Here is a 20,930-nt window from a genome sequence, read left to right as displayed (position 1 = left end):
CCAGACCATGATTGAATAGGACCAGAGGGAACTAGTTAAGAGACAGCAAGCAAACAAACCAACCTAACGGTAGGAGCAACCCCTAAGGAAGCCACAGGAGAGGTTTGAGGACTGGCCTTCATCCACCGTCTCCTCCACGGAAGGATCCCTTCTCCCAAGCTCCAGGTACAAGCGGGGCTGCTACAACCAGCCAGGAGCACCTCAGGGAGAGGGAGGGCAGGAGAAGCCTTGGGCTGCTCCAGGCAGCCGGCCGGGCGAGGCAGAAAAGCCCCTCGAGGGCCATCGAACGTGAAGCYTCAGGGAGCCCTTGGGAGACAAGGGGCTGGAGGCCGAGATGATATTTGACTTGTGGCTGCTCCTCACCTGCTCCCAAGGCAGAGGCTGGCAAGCACTGAGCGCCACGGGCCCCCAAATGGGCACGAGAGCCCCCCAACCCCACACAAGCTCACAACCCCCCAGCCCACACATACAGACAGAGATACAGGCCCACAGCTCAAGCTAGAGGTCCACAACTCAAGAAAACAGGACCAGAAGTTTCATTCATCACTCTCCTAAAAGGAAGGAGAAATAAAAAAAGGAAGCAAAGAAAAGCAAAATACAATATTCAAATATGATCATTTCCCAAACGGGAAAAAGCAAACTAGGAATTCAGCCACCCTATGGGGGTCCCAAACACTCCAAGGGTTTCTGCACTTGCGGGCAGCAGAGGAGGAGGATGTTTAACACAGCTGCAGTGCAATGAGGTTTGGGAGGGCTTTGTTAAAGGGGGAAGAAAAAGATACAAACTCAGAGCAGGTTTCCTGAAAGCGAACAAACAGAAACAGAAGAAAAAACCCCAAAACCAACAAAAGGCAGAGAAAACACACATGCAATTACAAATGCTGGAAAATGGAAAAACAGGCATTTCAGATCAGACCTCCCCAGAGCTCTGAATAATGGAGTGATGCCTCCAGGGTCTACCATTCAGCTACCCGAGCCTGCATACTAATATAYTACTCGCATCAGAAGAGTAGAAAGGCACCACTCATGCAGAAAATTACCTTAAATGAGCAACGACTTCATGATAAACAAGCCAGTCGCTTTTTCACTTTGCTCTTTGATTTAGGTGGTGGGGGGCTCCTCCTCCCTCCTGCTAAGGAGTAGATGGAGCCCTCTGGACCCTGGCAAGGAGGCCACAAAGCCGCTCTCCTGTCGCAAATGCGGGATTTGGGGTTGTTTGGTCCAACATCCAGAGCCTCAGTGGCATTTCTGGGGGGATGTGARGGGAAGGAAGCACTTGCAATGTTTAGTATCCAGGGAAAAGGCTTTAAAAACAGCATTCAGAGAACCCAGAACATTCAGAGGTACAACTGGAGCGTCGCAYACAACACGAAAGTGCAAGACTCGTGTCCCTCTACCTTTCCCATCGCATCCATGACCCAATTTCCTCAAAACCCCCCAAAACGCCCCTTCCCAGCCCAGCTTGCAAACGCTCCTCCCTCCTTCCCAGGGCGCTCCTGCCTCAGCCCATTAAAGCAGCTCTCCCCCCGGCCCTTTTCCAATTAAGTGGCATTTAGGCGGGCAGCGCTGGCTGCCGCCGCTGCTGGCCGCTTCGCCGCCTGCGAGGACCCATGGGTGCTGCACRCGGGAGAGCTCCCCGTGCCCGATGTTCCAAGGAAGCTTGGCGTGAGCTCCAGCGATCCCGGGGAATCCTGCGGCAAGGAAACCTCGCCACGGACAAAGAGGCTTTGTTAGGAGAAGACACGTTCAGCCCAACCCCTTCACTCCAAGAAGGGCAGGGAGAACAAGCTGCTTTGGAAGGAATCTGCTGGGAAACCCTCGTCTTTCTTTTCCCCTTTCCCTGGGAGTGTAAATTCATGTATTCTAACACACTGTGGGAATTGATGGTGTTGACTCGGTGCTGGTTTGTACGGGCTCAGAAAGCAAAACCCGACCACACGTGGCTCAACTCTGGGAAAGGGGAGAGGTCCTCACCCTGCTCCGGCTCGGAGGATCCCGGCTGATGAGAGGCAAAACGCTACCCTGGAGCCAAAGCTGGTGAACCAGAGACTAAATGTTAGCCTTCCATGAAAGAAAACGAGATTATTTACTTATTTATTAATCCTTCATAACTGCTATTGCTCCTGGTTTGATTCAATGCTCTTTACGCTGCTGTGTGAAGTCAGCACTACAGCAGTCGCCTTCCTTTCTTCGTGAATTTGATTTCTCTATCTGCCCAATCTCAGAATCGGCGTGTTTGGGGGTATCAAAACCCAGGTGAAAGGCCAGAGGAGGAAACCCCACACATTCAGTGCCTGCCCTCTGGATTTCCTGTAAGATCTGCCTTTCTGCTGGCTCTCTGCTCACTCCAAGGAACATTCCTGGTGGTGAAAAGGCAAAACCCTTGACGGAGCATCCATGACCACAGAGGTATGGACTGAGCACCTGGAGAACACATTCTCTCACCTGATCACAGCTTCACAATATAAAACAAATATATCAATAAAAGTAAYAAGGAGGGATTTAACACAGCAAGAAGCACTACCTGGGGATGTGCGCACTGGCAAACACGCACCGGCCTTAACAAACCAAGAGAAGTTTTCTCTTTCCAAAGCATCACACTCAAATAGAGTGGCTGCAAGGGAGCTGAAAGCCTCTGGTCTGCATTAGGTGGCCATTAAAGATCATACAAAGAGCTGTATTAAGAGAAAAAGCTTCCTACCCAAAGCCCCTTGCAGAATGAAGGGCAGCGGCATTCCTGCTCATGCCCGTACTGGAATCTTACTTACCACAGCAATCAATCTTATTTTAAAAGCTGTTACGCTGCTAAATCTTCAGAACTGCAGTTTATTAAGAACTACAGGCCTGCACACAGTGGCTATTCCAGAGCAGTAATCTGCTAGGACAGGTTTAGCCTGGGCTCTTGCAAATCCCTCTAATCAGTGTTTTGGCKCTGTTCAGTTTTCCCCCCAACGCCATCAATTCGAAGCCGAGAGAAGCATCAGCAAGGAAGTTTCTACCATTCCCATCCTTTCCGCTTATCTTGGGCCTCTCCTTCACTTATTCTGGCTATGAAAAATGGCATTTCTAGAAATACCCAAACCTGGGAATCCTCCTAAGCCCCTCAGTCCTCCTGGCATCGCTTCTAAGTCGAGGCCTAAGGTCCCCTGGCACTCGCCAATCTCCAAGGCAGCCAGTGGACCAACATCCAATCCCAGACACTCATTACTCAAGTAATTTATTACTCAAGTAATTTATTACTTGTGGGCTGGCCAAGAGGCTATTTACATGAGCAAATTAGATGCTTTAGAGTACCCCCGGTAGCATCCCGGAGCTTTACCTCCGCTTTAAACGCCAGCTCAGTTGCTTCTCCCCTGAATATGTTGTTCACTGGAGCCGAATTTAACTCGGGTATGATGCATCGCTCTTACTTTTAGAAAGTTCTCAACCTCCTTTTGATCTGCAACTGCAAAAAGGCAAAGGCAGGAGCAGCACGGCTGCCTTAAACACATGAGACAGCGTGCCCGAGCAGCACCAACAGACCGGGAGGTGACTCACCCAACATAATCAACGATTTTCGCTCGGGGAGACTACAGAGAATAGGTGGYATTAGCTTAATTTCCATTCCGAGCCTTGTGGCTGTGGATTCCTGGCTGCTGCGGTGTGCTTGGAAGAAAGATTTTGGGCTCAGTCACCCCAAACTGATCATTATGGTCGTACTGATCTTAATCRGGAGGCAAGCATGAATTACTCACTTGCCTCCCATTTTTACATGTTTGCAGTGAGTTGTTTCGCAGCGCTGCTTGACACAGAATACAAAAACGGGAGTATTTCACCCTGAAACATGCCACCGGATCAGCCCCAAAGGGGAAAGAGATTCACAGCTGGGATGGGATATCCCTGGGGAAGAGAAATGATTTTTTTTTTTTTTTTTAAAGAAATGAGTTGTATTTACTAGTTTATATGTGCAAAAGGAGGCAAGCAGAGTAGGAGGGGATACGATTACGTTTCACCCCCCGTGAGGAGTCTGGACAAAGGGAAAATTGGCTCTGACAGCTAACATGCTCTGCCACGAAGGGAAGAGCTTTCCAACGAGCGAGACCTAATGGGCCCAGTCGGAGATGTCAGGAAAYGTTGGATACCACCTTTGTCAGCAACAGCAGCAAGTCACCTGCACAGCAGCCAGGATTTTTCCTTTCCTTCCTGTTTTTCCTAACKGCTTTTAACTGTGGTGTCCGTGCTGGGTGCTGTTCAGACTAAGGGGAATTCTAACCCGAGCTGAGCATTGATTGATCGACTTAYAGCTGAGCTCTCACCTACAGCCAATACTGCTCTAACCTATAGCCAATACCCCTATTTAGTTGACTAGTATTGATGCAGCTGCAAAGCAGCAGGCTGAAAAATAACACTGAAAAAGGACACAGTTAAAGGACGCACTGAAAAAAAAATCATTAATGAAAATATACAGTATTAATGAGACAGAGAGACACTTCCAAAGCAGCTCTCCATTGGAAATTTCTCTCTAGACAGGGGTCACAATTCTGTAGAGTGCTGGAGACCTAACCTTGTGAAGGGGTGCCTGGATGAGGTATCTGCTTTGCAATCAGCATGAGCAAAAACAAGTCCATCCTCCAACAGAAAAAGAATTTCTGGCTGCCTTTTTTACTTCAGATAAAGCCAAGAGAACTGAAACTCRGGTGGTAACATCTCCAAGGAAACAGCTGGAAAGCTGCTGTTCTTTGCAGATGCCCTGGTATCCTGTGCTGAAGACACCTTGCACAAAACCATGCCACAAAAACCACAGACAAGGGCTTGTAAGATACCACAAACTACGCATGCAGCAAGACAGATTTCTTGCACTGTGTCTCCATRMAGAAGAATCTATTTCATCACATCAGTTTGCTAAAATCAGTAACATGAACACCTTGGCAAGTCATYTTTTTTCATATTTGTTGTACTTTTCCTATTCTTGTCATGAGAAGTGTTCTCTAGCACAGATGAATTGCTACTGCCTCTCTCTAAACATGCCAAGCCCAGAGGCTGCTAGGCAAAGGGAGAAACCATTTTCACTTTTGTGCCTCTTCCTTATTGACAAAGACCTGGGATGGACATTTGTTAACTGTATGAAATCCCCCATTCACACTGACCCCTATATTATATCCTTTCATGCTACAGTCCCCCAGTGTAAAGGAATCTTATGCCAACAAGAGCTTCTTCTTCCAGTCTGCCAGTGTCCTTAGTCACACAACCCATAAAATCCTCCTACARCTGCTGCAAGATACTGATGTGAGAGTGTTGCCAATAACCAAAGGCAGCCCTGACCTTGACTTCACACCTGCAATTCCATGGGCTGCCTTTCTTAGTCATATTGCTTGGAAAATGAAGTGGGAGAAAGGGCTGCAGCTCTCTCCGAGCCAGCAGCCTTCCTCCTGATAACATTTAATGCATCCTAAAAGCACAACCGGCCACCGTAACGACGGCACTTGCACRAAGTCCCTGCAAGGGAGGGGACAATTTTCTACAAAAGGGAGGCTGCCAATTTTCCATCCTCCTAAATTCGGAGCAACGTGCGACGGGGCCGAAGCAGCGAGCTCAGAAACGGCAGCTTTGAGAGGCGGAGGGACCGCAGGGTCACGCAGCCCGTCTGCTTCGGTGCTAAGGGCAGGATGGATCCCCATGGTGTGTCCTCCAGCACGTTGCTCCCAATAACAGCATTGTGCTGGCCAAAGCTGGGCTGGAGCTTGACTCCATCGCTAAGAAGCAGTTTTTCTACCTGGAAGTTGTTTTTCTACCTAATACGATGAGTGGTCACAGCAGTGGTGCTGGCTGCAGTGGGTTCATTTTCAGATTAAGTTAGGAGAGGGGTGGGGGGAAAAACAAAGGGAAAAAAAGAAAAAGATAAGGCAAAGGTACCTGAAATAACAGCAATTTTCCATGACCCGTGCTCCTCTTTGGCTATTCTTTCTGCCTCCTCCATCAGCAACATGCCAAATCCCTACAGTGGAAGGAACAAGAGGCAGAAAACAAAAATCCAGTTAAAATAGGAAAAAACTAAGCAAGGTCAGATTTCAAACACTAACACAGACCCAGAAGACTCCTATTTCTGGCAGAGGAATGATGAAAACGTCGTTGCAGGCGACGACAAAAGCTAGTGGGGGGCTGCAGGGCCCGTGGGCCTCTTGCTGGGGCAGCCTCGTGTGGGGCTCTTGGTGGCTCAGGGGACAACCGTGCAAGAGGAGATGCCACAGCACAAAGAAGGGCAGAAGATCATGTGAACACCACGGAGCAGAACCACGTTCCTCTTTATGGAGAAAATCTTGCACGGCAAGAACGCCACTGGAATCCAAACGCTTCCAAACAAGGGAAGAGTTTTTCCACCCTATTTAACAAGTGAGGTGGTTCAATACTCACTGAACACTGGATTAATTCTCGTCTAATATTAGGATGCAGGAGTTCTGCTCGGCTCTTTGTCTGTGTGTTTTCCTGACAAGATGTACAGACTGGGGCTGGGGGGAAACTGAAGTGGATGCGACTTAATTCCAAGAACATTTAATACTTGTAGGCATTTTTAAATAATGCATACAAGCCCTCAATCTAAAAACGGTCTTCTAATCAGAAATTGTCCTCACCAATAGAAGAGAACAGTTCCTGCTTAACCTCTTGAACACTGGCTCCTCTGAACGAGCATCAGTGCGTCATAGGCCATGAAATCTCAATTTCCAGCTTATTTTAATGTTTGTAGCTGGCTACTGTCAATTGATTTTTCTTTTTTTTTTTTTTTTTTTCCTTTTTTCTTAATTCTTGGGATGACCACATTTTTTCCCTTGCTAAATTTTGAAATGTTACCATTTTAGAGTGGAATTTTTTTTTTTATCCCCCAGCTGCTGCCTTGTGGCCATACGTCATCACTGTCCAACAAAATTGCATCTTAATGCATATACTCAGGGAAAGATTATTAAATACACGGAAGTTAATTTAAAACATCAGCCCTGAGCGTTTTTGGCACCGAGGACAAAGTGATTGCTTCTTTTAAAAGCTCAATCTTCAGGTTTAAAATCTACCGGGGCCTAAACTCAATCACACCAGCAAAAACCCAGAAGCAACAGGAATTTCAGCATGCAAAATCCAAGACGGGGCTTGATTTCAATTCTCTTCCTCCTGCAGCAGATTACAACCCAAAGAACTGCGTGAATATCAAAGATTAAATACAATTTYGTACTGATTAGAATGGGGAGGGATGAGGAAGAGGCCCAGGGGGAAAAATGAGGGATGTCTTGGAGTACCTGATGCTGGAACTTGGAAGGATCCCGGCTGCTCACGGGGACCACGCTCCCATAGACGTGCAGCTCCCGGACTATGGAGACGCCTCCCTTGAGCTCCGCTCGGAACGACTCCTCCGAACACTTGCGCAGGCGCAGGAGGCCCACGAGGATATCCTGCTCCGGATCCTCGTAGGCCAGGAAGGTCTCCCAGCCTCCGTTCGCCACATAATCTCTTCTAACTAATTCAATCTGCTCAAAGAAAATAAGCCACAAAGACAAGGAGAGGAAAAAGAAGGTTAGGAAGAATCCTTCAGCAACACGTCGAATGGACCCAAACCAATTTGATGGATCCATAAATTATTATGATTCAGAGAAAACACAAAGTGCTTTCTTAAAGCCCAATTTAATTCTAGATGGATTTTAGCAGTAATGGGTAAGAACTGAAGGAGCTATTACTGCAGTCATATTAAAGATAAAGCATGTGACTATTTTAATAGAAATATATTGGCCAACAGGATAAAACTAGTCTTCCGTGCCCCATGCAGGCTCTCCAGAAAGGTTCATAACCCAGAGAGCTAGCTGGTGAGTCAGAAATATAAAACTATTTTCCTTATGTTACTCGAGGTTCATAACCACTTCAAAAATCAATGAGGACACCAACTCTTTGCCCTAACCAAGGGACTCACGCTGAGCTGCCACTCCTAATGACAKATCAGCTAATGCAGAATGGGAATGAACCTGCACTTAGGCCACATTTTGTGCTGTTCTAAAAAAGGCTTGAGGTGTCTACAAACCAGGGTTTTCTAAGGAGCAGGCAACTCCCTTTCCTAGTTATGAATTGGTGGATGGGGATGGTGTAATGGAGCAGATCTGAAATGGATGGCGTTGAGTAAGAAGTTCCAGAAATTTTTGCAATGCATCGTAAAGTGCATCTGCACTTCACAGATCAGCAGCAAGGGCTCAGGTATCAATGGAGACACCCAAAGCATCTGGCCAAGCACTCTGATAAGTGACCAGGAACAAAGAATTACTYGCCTTGAACCTAATTTATTGATCACAATCTAGAAAAAGGCACTTCTGAAGACCACAACAAGGAGAAGGGAAAAGCAAAGGCTTGACTGCCTGTGGAGAACGTGATAAAGACTGTGCTAGGGTAGAAGAAATTAGTTCTGCAGGTCACCTAGAAGCTGTAATGAGCGACTGAGCAAAGAGCAGGAGAACTTGTTTTTCAGAGAAGGAAACTTAGCATCACAGGGAACATCATCAAGGCCCACGACCCGAGAAATGACACAAGATCAGGCTTCCCTAAGGCAATGTGAGATCTGATCAGATCTCATATAATGCAGCGGAGTTAACACTCAGTTAATTTAATGTATCTTGTTGCTGATGACGACGAAGCCACATCTCTGGTGACACGGTGAGTCACASCACTTGGGCTTTGAATCGAGCTGGACTAGCTACCCAGCCTTGCTGTAAGGATTCCCTTGGCCACCCTGAGCACCTGGTGAGCAGACCCAGCTTCTCAACTTGGCTGGCTCAACAGCTGGGTTGCAAACCCTCTTGGTTTGCAACACCAAGAGCCTGAGCATCACATAAACRTAATGCACGTTTGGGGATCTTCAGTACAGACTAGCTCCAGCCTCATCCCATGAGCTAGGCACCCATTAACAGCTGGAGATGTTACCCATGAACAGCTGGAGAACATCAGCTGCTTTCCTGGAAGGTTCTAGAATGCAAAACGACTAAGACTGGGGTGCTTCAAGCATGCTCTGATGCTCTCCAAATGAGGCATCAGCAGAAGGAGGACTATTAAAGCAAACACCAATTGCAACCATCACGTAGTCCTACCTGCCATCATGAGMCTTTGACCACAGGAGGTTGACCACCCTGCAAGCAGGAGCTGCTGTTTCCAACACTTCCTTCTGGACAGCGTGGCACAGGATTGACCCCAACGTGCACCTCACTGCTCTCCTCCCTACACAGCCTCAGGCAAGGGGCTTAGGTAKTTTTCTGCAAATCTCTAATGCCCAGAAAGCCATGAATTAAAGATTTGTTTACCAAAAAAAAAGGAAAAAAAAAGAAGGAAAATCAGTCTATTGTGTGGACTCCAGCAGGTCTCCAGGTCCTGCTATGCTTTTTCCATCCCAAAGACACTCGCAAGGAGAAATGAAAAGAGATCAGGGGAACCTCCACAGATAAGGTTTATGCTGGGGACACGTTTTGGTGAAGCAGGCAAAAACCTGCTGCCCTCCCCACCTGCCTGGACATGGAAGGATGCAAAAGATGCAGGATGGGTACATGGCGGGTCACCGTTTCAGCTCGCGAGCCTATTAAAGATGTGGTAGTCCTTGCTGGACGTGCTCTAATAAAGGAAAATCCCAGGTGGAGACAAGACTCTTGACCTAAAGCAGCAAAAAAAAAAAAAAAAAAAAGGAAAAAAACCCAAAACAGCCTTATTCCTGCTAAAGCTCTGAGATAACTATCTTGATTCAAAAGGCATTTATTTTGCAGAAAGAGCAGCCTCTACCTCTTGCAGATACGAACCTGCATTAGTGTTAAGGCAGCAAGCAGAGCAGAGCTGCCGCTGCCCCTCACCTTTCAAAAGCCTTTACTCCAGCACCTCTCCTCAGCAGGCTCTCACTACAGCATTTTTACGACTATTACGTAGCACTAGGCAGCTTTAAGCACCTCTAAGAGCAAGCAAACACCCTCTGAGGCTCTGTAGAAATGCCATTAATTGAAAAGGCAGCTTAGAGGCAGTCCTGTAAATAAGCAGCTCTGGGCAAGTAATCTATTTCAAATTGATTTAAAAAAAAATGTTTCAGAATACTTTTAAAAGCAGACACACCATCATTATATATATATTAAAAAAAACATACAGCCTACTGATGCTTAACAAAAAGAAGTTGCATGAAGTGTAACTAATTATAGGAAGGAACTAATTACTTTTAGATCTGACATGATAGCCTCTCTTATCGCAAGGATGGGTTGTTTACTTTCAAAGACAAGGAAAACATCATACCTTGTCATTAGTCGAAAGCTTATGAAAAATTATACTGTCTTCAGAATCTCTCTCGCTTGCTGTCATGATAAATTTTGCAGAGACTAGATAATGACATCCTCCTGCCACTCACCGAGATGAGCTTAACAAAGGGAAGATTCAACATAACCCTGCTTTGAAAACCCTGTGATAAGCTATTTGCTAACGACCCCAGACATTTACAATTTAAATCAGATTAGCACTGCAGACAACAGGCCTCTGCGGGAGATAGTCTTGTGAAATGACCACAGATTAGATAAGAGGAGCAGGAAGGCGGCGTGGCCTCTGTGCAAATGAACTTGTACAGCCTGAGWTCTTGTGGAAACCTGGTAAGAATGAGATAAGAATCAGATCTTTTATTTGGGCTCGAACCCACCTCCACGATGGATTTCTGTTATGCAGGCAAGATGGGGAGCAGTCCCCTCCGTAGGGCTCCACATAAGGCAGGATCAAAACCAGGAGACRTCTCCCCATAACACCCAATTTGCCAAGTGAGAACATCATCCAGATTCCAGGTGCASCAAATACTCGTGCTACTTAACTTTGGGCACCTCATGTCTAAGCCTAAATAACCAGCAGAACTTCCAAAATGCAAGTGAGAGGAGCCCTGCTAGGAACCTCTCTCCGTGCTGACACACAGAAAGCCTAATGACAGATTAGTCACCTGCATTTAAGGACAGCAAAGAGGTGCCCATCGCACGGAAGAGGGGAGAGCTACGGAAGTGTCGTCCTGATTCAGCTTCCTACCTGCAGCATCTTCTGTCTGACACAAGGAATGCACGTTGGAAGGTGAAGGCAATATGTGATTGACAAACTCTCAACCCCTCCAGGGGAACTGAGAGACACAGAGCTGGATTTTAACAGCACCACCATTAATTTGAGAGGCAGCRCAAGTGACAGAACGGGAGAGATTACTGGTTTTGTTTTCCCAAATTTGTCTGAGTCACCATGTGTTGGATCCAGCTTTAGATGTTTACTGAGGAGACATCYTCATCTTGCTGTCAGCCAAGAAGCAGGATGAGAAACTTCCAGGGTGTCGCTTAGTGGCCCCTGCATCACGGATACCAAGGTGGCTCCCACCCTGTGTGAGCTTGGAAGGTTCTCTCCCTAGCTCCCAAATGTTAATCCATGGACATCCTGATCATTTTCTRAAGGGATTGAGCCCTTCTCGTAACTGAAACAAGCTAGAGAATTAGCTGCCTAAGTTTGATGGCTGAAATTCAGCTGCATATAATTTTCCTTTCTTTAAAATAAGCATGGCAATCTTTTTTGAGGGCTATTTTAGGATTTCAGAAAGAAAAAGGAAAAACAAACCSCACAACAACTGTATCATATGCCAAGAGGATCTAGTCACGTATAAGTGTATACGTAGGAGTGCAAAAGTCTATTACAAGCACAGTTTGTGCCCATATGAACATGCACACAGACATAAAAGGCTGCAAGTTCAGCCTGCTGAATATTAAATCCTGTTCAGCGTGAGCACATGGTCTTTTGGACATTTCCTAGGCCCGAATTTATAACTGTATGGAGCGAGGAAAGGCTAAACAGCAGCAGAAAAGAAGCTGTTTATTTTATGACAGCAAATGTGCTGGTGAAATAACCGGTGGCTCTAGTCATTTTGCTGAAATTGGTGGTCCATAAATTTCAACATGTGACTGTACTCAAACAAAAAGCATCCAAAGCTGAAGGAATAAAAATGAAAAATTGGAGCCAGTTACCACGGCAAAGCACAGGACAGGATGTACAGCAAACAGGTCCCGATGCTCCCATGCCAAACACCTGTAAGAAACTGTGTTGGAAGCAAATAGACAAATCCTACCTGATAAGGCCTCACTTTATGGTGAATCTCTTGAATTCCAACCTCTCTCGTCCTTACGTCACGACACTGGAAAAAGAAAAAGAGAGAAAAAAAATCACACAAGGGAAGTACATTAGCCTCTGCAACGCACAGATTTCCAGCCACCCGTTGGGTTCAAAATTAAACTGAAATAGCGTGAAGCGGCGAGGATGAATTTCAAATGGGGAGACTTCAAACTAAAAATGCTCACCGATCCATCCCTAATACACCTTGGAAAGAGGTCTTAGTGCTAAATGGAAAGACATGCTGCTAAAAATCAATTCACTGAGCAACTGCTACGTCTCATGAGAAAATGTACCCTTTGATTCACAAGCAGCGGGCACTGGAGGGAAAATCAACATACATGAAAGAACAACAAGAAAAGACTTTGACATTATCCATTTTTACCCTACATTGGAAAGTTTTGACACTGACAAAAATCTAAATCAAGGCACCGGAAATGTCCTGAAAAATGCAGTTTCTGTATCTGAGCAAACCTTTTCCTGCTTTTAGGTGATAACAGGAGAAGAGCAGCAAAATTTCTACCCAAATATAAGAAAGCCAAGCTCATGCTGACGCAGCATCCACGAGCATCACCAAGGCCTGGGATTGACAATATTGAAACTGAAAATAGCAAAAAAAAAAGACATTTTCCTCCTGCAGAAATCACAGGGAAGACAGAGCTGCAAGCTTGGTGTTTGAGAGCTGGGTTACAGCCTGCCAAACTTGTGCATTTCTCAGCAGTACCGACAAAATTAAGTAATTTGGCACCCATCCTGATAAGGAAACAGTTGTGGTCGTATAAGTGCTCCTGCTGCAGCAGMCTCGGTGCTCTCACATCCTCGAGGGTTCACTGGAAAGATCCACGCTAACCTTAACCCAACTCTTGCCAGCAATTAAGCACAGCCACAATAGTTTTTCACCCAAAGCAGCAAGCTGCAAATCCACATACCTGCTGTATTTGGAGAGAAGGCAGATAACCTTCAGCAACGGGTTACAACTGCTCTAGCAACAATATTTAACTGTGAAGGAACTTCCAAAGACTCCCAGCCAAGAAAAGAGTGTGTGAAAAAAACAATTCACGGGAAATACCTGAAGCACAGAACAAACAGAGCTCCATCCCACGTCCTGCTCTGCTTTTAAATGCCATTATCAACGTAAAACAAAAATCCCCCCAAAAGCAGAGAATAAATGCTTCTTTTTTATAGTAGCCCTCATTGTAGTACAAAAATAAATAAATAACACCCTGGGTTTTTAGAATAGACCCACACATCTCTGCGTTACAATTTCCTAACCAGCGAACACTATGAAACCCAACGATTCACTCTTCATTAAGAAACCCAGCACTGGAAAAGGCAGCGTGTTTGTGTGATGACGCTCTGAAATGCTGCATCCGACGCGCACGTCGCTCCAGCTCCAGGCAGCAGCTGGCAGCCGCGCGAGCAGCATCCTGCGCTTCCAACAGGCTGCCCAGGGACCGGTGCTCTCCAGCGTTGCCATCACTGAATCTCAGCCCCCAAAYGCCCTTCTCACCAGGCCAAACCACAAAGAGGAGAGGCCCGAGGTGCCAGAGTTAGGGACTGGTATTCACCAGCGAGACCCACAAATGTTAAATATAGTTTCCTGCAAGTCCCCTCCCAGGCCTGGCTTTCCCCTCTCCTCTTCCGAGCTCAGAGGAAAGGGAAAAGCACATCCCGAGCTCGCTCGTACGACTCCAGGAGAAGGCAACAGACCTTACGTTTCAAGCTCGAGCGCAGCAGACCGCCTGGCTCCTCATTCCACCAGCTGCAGCGTTTCTGCCTCGCTAAATTAAAATCTGTAATTATCTGCACAGTAGAGACTTTTTTAAAGCAGATTTGGTTCTTCTGAATGCGACGGCTGCCAGCTTGACAGGCCCTTCAAGCTGCAGCTCAGTTCAACTCGACCACCAGGCTCCGATTGCCATGGATCAGGTAGCCCTGCTTCTCCAGCTGATCCTGATTGGATTCAGCTCAAAGGATGTGGTTTCAGGATCAGACTCAGGGAAGAACTCACTAGTATAGCCCTGAAGAGCTCGACTGCAAMGGCTGAGCTGCAGCATGGGGCTTGGGCCCCCTGTCTGGCTTTGAAGTGAAAAGTCAGCAGGAGAGATGGAAGCTTCAATGGCTGGCAAAGCTGTCAGCCAACTCCTGGCTTGCTCCTGGAGACAAATCAGGAGGAATGATTTATGGAAAAGGCTGTGGCTTCAGCACAGGAGAGATGACGCTGGTATGGAAAGCCCAGCTGGATGCAGGAGTCAATTCCAGAAGTCTGGACTTTATTGTCTGATCTTGTGCGCTACAGCTACAAGATGCCACTGAGCTGGCAAAAGCATCACGCAGTTAAACACAGCCTAGAGAGCTATTTGTGTTAAATCCTAACAATATCATAAAACACAAACCTGTGGGGGGCTCCTGGTACACRTGTTGTAGCTGAAGCTTTTACTGTTGCCTCTTCATTGTCCGTGACACAAAATGAACTAGATTAAAAGCTAGCTTGTGCACACCCACCACAGCTGTAATTACTGTGCTGGCCAAAAGCTCTCCTTGTAGCCGTTTTACCCTCCCTGGATTAGGAGAAAAAACACCCCAACTCACTCGTCCAATACTCACTGACTATATGACGTTTAGCAYAAAAGCACAAACGGCCACATATCTGGGTTTCACCTGCATTTCCCTCCTTGGGAACAATCCATGGGACTGATTATAGTCTAGATTGCCTTGTAACGGGTCCTATCCCACCGTGCTGGATGTGGCAATGCCTTAAAATTTCTTTAAGGAAAGTACATTAGAAATAGGGCACACTAACTCATGATAGAAACCCAGCAAGCAGCTGTGGTGTGGATCTGGCCTGCCTGAGCACCAGGACAGCAAAGCAATTAAATGTCTTTGGAATAGGCTCAAAAGCAGGAGCTTTGTGCCATTATTAGTCTAGGAACTTGGACATGAGTCTGTTGGAGGCTTAAACACCTGGATCAAACCAATGGACAAGTGGGTTTCAGGAGGGAAGCGCAAACTCAGGCAGCACAGGTCAGATGCGGGGACAGTGAGGTTGACTGAGAAGCAGCTGAGTGACAGAGCTCCAAGGGTTGTGATGAGCGGGGCAAGGTCTAGATGGAGACCTGTAGCTAACTCTGTCCCTCAGAGGTTAATCCTGAGCACAGAATTGCTCAACCTGCTCATCAGCAACCTCAATACAGGCACAGAGTGGTCCCTTCAGCAAGTCTGTTGATGATACATAACTGGGAGAAGTGACTGATGCACCTGAGGGTTAGTACCAGCATCTCTAGTATCATCTGAGTACCTTAGGACCAGCTTAGTCAGAGATTCACAGAATTTTTGACAGAATTTCAGAATGGCTGAGGTTGGAAGGGACCCCCAGGGCTCCCCCAGCGCAGCCCCTGCTCCAGCAGGGACACCCRGAGCACGGGGCACCCGGGCGCATCCCGGCGCGCTGGCAGATCTGCAGAGCAGGAGCCTCCGCAGCCTCCCTGGGCAGCCTGGGCCAGGGCTCGGGCACCCTCCCACCAAACAAGTTCTTCCTCACGGCCACATGGAGCTGCCTGCGCTGCAACCTGCACCCACTGCCCCTTGGCCTGCCCCTGGCCACCACCCACCAGAGCTTGCACCTTCCTCCCTCCATCCTCCCCTCGGCTCCTTGGACACGCTCGCCAGCTCCCCTCTCACCCTCCTCTTCTCCAGGCTCACCAGGCCCCGCTCGCTCGGGCTCTCCTCACACGAGAGCTGCTCCAGGCCCTTCCTCAGCCCTGGTGCTCTGCGCTGGCCCCTCTCCAGCAGCTCCACGGCCCCCTTGTCCTGGGGAGCCCAGAGCTGCCCCCAACGCTCCAGCTTTGGCCTCCGCAGAGCTGAGCAGAGGGGCAGGATCCCCTCCCTGCCCTGCTGCCAACGGCCTCCGGATGCAGCCTGGAGCCCACTGGCCTCCTTGGCTACCAGGGCTCTGCTGCCTCGTGGGTGACTTGGTGTCCCCAGCACTCCCAGGTCCCTCTCCATGGAGTTGCTCTATAGCAGGTTAACCCCTAATCTGTGCTGGTGCCTGGGGTTATTCCTGCCCAGGGGCAAGACCCTGCACTTGTCCTTGTGATTCTGCAAGGAGGGAGCAGCACCAGAGCAGACTACGTGGGACACTGGAGCTGCTGACTGTTACAGTGACCTTCCCATRAAACTCAAGAGTGGGCCTGTGTATCTGCTTTAAACTTCAAGTATAAATGCAATTTCTCCCTCCCTTCCTTCTCTCCACCTCCACATATATATTTATTTAACCTCAGAAATATCAAGAATATCTAGGCTCATTTTTTTTTTTCTGCAGAAATCTCTCCTGGAAGATTTCTCTGGCCTCAGACTAAGAGCTTTCTTCCAATTGTTCAGTCAAATAAGTGCATGCGTGGGAAACAGAAAGGAAGGATAATTTCYAACAGTGTAAATTAAAAATAAACCTTCCTGCTCTCTGATTTAGGAGGTTTAACTCTGCTCTGAGTGGGAACATGACAAACTAGTTACCAAGCACCTAGAGAGGTGGGGGTTAAGAGTTTTAAACTAAAAATCATTCTAAAAACCTCAAAAATAGCTTTCTGGGAATATCCTCGTCACGCTTTTTAACCATTTTAATGTATAACAATGATAATAATAATAAAAAACCACAAAACTTTGCATACAATTTTTTAGGGTTTTTTTTTCAGCGGCAAACCTAAACCCTTTACTGTGTTCTGGTCATCACTTTTCTCTCCCCCAAAATCAGCTACTTGGCATGAAGTGAAACAGCTCTCCCTCAATCAACAAATATTCCACCTGTGTCCCAAGATCCTCAATCCACAAATATTTTACCTGTGTCCCAAAATCCTTCATCCTGGCCAGGGCAAGCTCTCTCAGGTTCCCGTGCTCCACTCCAGAGCTCACTAGTGGCATCGGGATATCTCTGCACAGGAAAGGAAAAACCCAAATCACAAAAAAAAATGCATTAGAAGACATTAAACCAAAAAGTGCTATTGTGGTCACGGAGGCCAAGATCTTATGCAGCAGCCTCAAGTAGTTATCCGAATCACCTTAGTTTCAAGTCATTGGTTGAACGAGACATAACAGGCAATATCAGCTAAAGACACAAGGAAAATGGAGAGGTAAAAGTGCTACAGAACTCATTTTTGTAAGAAGACTGAAGGCAAAACTTGGCTTTTGCAGTCCTGAGTGGTAGGTTATAATTTTGTGCTCAATTCTTCACTCGGAAAGCTGAGAAAAAGGCTCATGCTGTCTAGTCTGTGCCTTGCCTAGGACACCAGGTCACAGCATCTGCTGCGGGAGACCAGCAATTGGGAARCAGACCACGTCTTTCTGCTGTGACCAAGTTGAATGTTCATTGGGGAAATACCATCAGATTTGCAACTTTTTTAAACTGGGACACTAGCTGTTTAGAGTCAAGAAGTCCTGCTTAAGAAAGGATTTGCAGCCAAGCTCAGACATAAAATCTAGGGCCCTCCTGTGAATGGGAATCSGTGGGTGTGTAAATGGCAAGAAATCTTCCTTCAGTTCTCCACGGGTGGTACTAAAAAGGTTCTTTATTTAACTATATTCTATAGAGTAATTTCAAATTATTCCCCCTTTTCTGACTTAAAATCTACCTTGATATCTCTGATAACCCATTAGACCCCTGGATGAGACCCTTTGCACTGCAGAAGACAAAAGAGGCATGTTAGCTACCTATGGCAGAAAGCACAAGCTGCCTATGAGAATAAAGTAGGAATTATAACTAGCGACAGGGCAGTTAGACACAGGTGATCTTCAAAAGCAAGAAAACACCACTTAGAAAACTCTAGAGTATTTCCAAATTAAAAACACTCTAAAAAGATGCGGACAAACCTCCTTCAAGTACTATCTAATCCAAAACCCCTCAGATTTTCTACAGGGAAATAAGAACTACACAAGTGTGAAAGATGCTTAGTACGATGTAGAACAATTTCGTCTCAAAATGCAGTTCACAAACATCCTTTGATGAGTATTCTTCCATTTTCTTCATSTCTACAAGCACTCGGCAGAGTAAAGAAGAGAATATCATCAAAAACCATACAGAGAACTGGGTGGCTGGGGAATTGGTAATGTAATTAGCTTAATCCATCTTGGTTCAGTAGTGATTGAAAGTCATCACCATCGAGCAGCTGTCTGATGACCTCTATAAAGAGTATTAATTGAGATCTATTCAGTTCCTTGTGGACTTGTGTTCACACCACGGCCACCATTAACAGTTACTATTCCGGGCAAGAGCTGTTCATGAGTGTAACGGGCTGAGAGGGTCCTGCAGGCTCCATCCTTGGGCTGTTTCACCCTTGTGGARGCCCAAGTCACTGGGCCTGGCAGGGGGCAAGAAAAGGGGGGTTCCTTTATTGTGAACGGGGAAAACAAGTATTTTAGGTTCCAGTATTCTCCTATTTCAGCATCAAATACACTCCAATTTTGGTACAACTTCTGYCTGCTGTCGGCTGGATTCTTGGGGTCTTGTGTTTACTTACTTGCCTTGATCTTCTTTCTCCAAAGCCCAAGGGTCTCAGAAAGCCTCCTCACCTCAAACTCGCTCGACGAAAAGTTGAGGCAAAATACACTTTAGCTAACCAGTTCATTTATTCCGTGGGTTTCTCTGAGTAAATAARAGGCTGCAGCGCCAACACAACATATTTCAAAGGGCTTCAATTAGAGGAAATGAGCACTTCACATTGTGACTAAGGGACACACTGCAGGAGAAGAGCATTTTCATCAGGGCATGTTAGATCCACAGTGCTAATCTAACCGAACGCCTTTCCTCTAATTATGGAGCAACTCCAAAAAGTCAGGCTGCACGTATTTCTCCTGAAGGGGCCTGGATGCAACGCACTCGCCTCTTCCTGAAGTGGGCCTTTAGCCAAAATCCAGAGTCCTCTAAGAAACAGTAAGTAAATTACTGCAAAGAAATGAAAGAATAGCAAATACAGTAAGCTCTCATCTGCCGACTAGGGAGTAAATTAAAACAGAACACGCACTTTTGTGAAAAACAAACTTTCTGAGGAAAAGGAAGCAAGGAAGAATTTTTCTATCTCCACTTCAGATCAGGGCAGGATATATAAATACATATTCTATGTACATCATGAGTACACGTGATAAATGTGTTTTCTGAACAGCTGAGAGACAACTCCTGATACAGTGATATCAAGAGGTGTTAAAATGCTAAATAAATTCAGGTTAAATTGGGGATTTGGAATTAAATTACAACCTTATTAAACTTAATGTGCTATTTGCCAGGACCTTCAATGGCACATATTTAATCTTCGACTTTTCAAAGCTGCCCTTTCACACCATCTCACAGAATCACAGAATCACACACAGAATATTCAAGGTTGGAAGGGACCTCTAGAGACCATCTAGTCYAACCTTCCYGCTCAAGCAGGCRCACCTASAGCCTGGATGGCACAGGGTGGCATCCAGRCAGGTTTTGATGACCTCCAGAGAAGGAGACTCCACAGCCTCCCTGGGCAGCCTGTTCCACTGCTCTGTCACCCTCACAGTGAAGAAGTTCCTCCTCACCTGGAGTCAGAACTTCYTGTGCTCTACCTTATGGCCATTACCCCTCATCCTATCACTGGCCACCAGTCAAAACAGCTTGTCCCCTTCCTMCCTGCATTCTCCCTTCCTGAACTTTTACATGTTAATCAGATCTCCTCTCAGCCTTCTCTTCTGCAGAGAAAACAGGCCCAGCTCACTCGGTCTCTCCTCATACGAGAGATGTTCCATTCCCTTAAYCATCCTAGTTGCTCTTCTCTGGACCCTCTCGAGAAGCTCCACAAAGCACCAAAGCTCCACAAAGCACCAAAGCTCCACGAAGCTCACACACCAAAGCACCTGGATACACAGCAGGTTCGGAAGCATTTAGATTAAATAGAGTATCACACATCTCAAATAGTCATGAAGCACCCATGAAGACCTCTTCCAACCAGCCATTAGCAACAGCCTCACAATCATTTTGTAATTATTTAACTAGGCTTTCAGAAGCAGAAGGTTTCTCCACTGTCCTGATGCCCCCTTCAACCTCACTCCACTCCTTAAGCTGGTAATTTGGAATATGCGACAAATTACCCAAGTGKTGAGTCCTTACACTTCCTGAAAACCTGCCAATAGGGAACAGAAATCCCAAAGAGAGACCCTGGTAAGGATGAGCACGGCTGGCTTGGGCTTTTGCTGTGGTTTTGTGCATGCATCAAAGAGCCTGTTGGAACAAAGGGAGCTCAGAACATGGCACCTCTGGGGCAAAAGCTGGATCTGAAAGGATTTTGGAGACAACTTGATATGAGAGGTCTGCAGGGGCTGCCCGTGGAAGCTGCTAAAGTGAGATGGGAAGGGCTTGGAGAGGTTGCAATGGAGAGCAATAGGCGACCGGGAAAAAGGTGCTACCCTCAGTGAAGCAGTMCTGGGAATGCAGGGCAAACATTTTAGAAATGAGGCTTTGTTCATTATTCTGCTACAGAGTAACACAATGATGCCGAAGGCAATTTAGATCCAAGTAATAGCTTTTGCACTTTGCACCGGAGGTGTCAAAATCTGTAATCAGCAAGAACAAATTTCAGATAACAGGAGCCAGTCAGCAAGAAAACAATTATTGCACTGGAACATAATAACTGAGGACTGCGTGACAGCTGGATGGAGCCTTCTGCTGCTGACAGAAGCGGCGCACGAGTGGGTTTTCCAGGTCTGTGTTCCTTAGGAGAAAACCTGCCAGGCTGCAAATTCACAGCCCTGTAAAATGAGCAGCTTTATCTTTGGAT

At 46.6% G+C, this 20,930-nt stretch overlaps 1 protein-coding gene across 1 annotated transcript in view; it reads right to left on the bottom strand.

The window, feature by feature from the left end:
• Positions 1-20,930, bottom strand: part of ELP3 (elongator acetyltransferase complex subunit 3) — a 75,971-nt gene that overhangs the window by 7,220 nt on the left and 47,821 nt on the right. The window contains exons 11-14 of the mRNA XM_026041198.1: positions 16,978-17,068; positions 12,101-12,166; positions 7,263-7,490; positions 5,893-5,974 (exon numbers count right to left, since the gene is read on the bottom strand). Of these exons, the coding sequence (XP_025896983.1) occupies positions 5,893-5,974; positions 7,263-7,490; positions 12,101-12,166; positions 16,978-17,068 (467 nt within the window). The remainder of the gene's footprint in view (positions 1-5,892; positions 5,975-7,262; positions 7,491-12,100; positions 12,167-16,977; positions 17,069-20,930) is intronic.

This window comes from Nothoprocta perdicaria, unplaced genomic scaffold, assembly GCF_003342845.1.
Source record: "Nothoprocta perdicaria isolate Ctin4 unplaced genomic scaffold, notPer1 scaffold_101, whole genome shotgun sequence".
In the NCBI taxonomy this organism is placed as follows: Eukaryota; Metazoa; Chordata; class Aves; order Tinamiformes; family Tinamidae; genus Nothoprocta; species Nothoprocta perdicaria.
The sequence above is the reverse complement of the archived record's forward strand: the minus strand, read 5'-3'. Positions and strand labels throughout refer to the sequence as shown.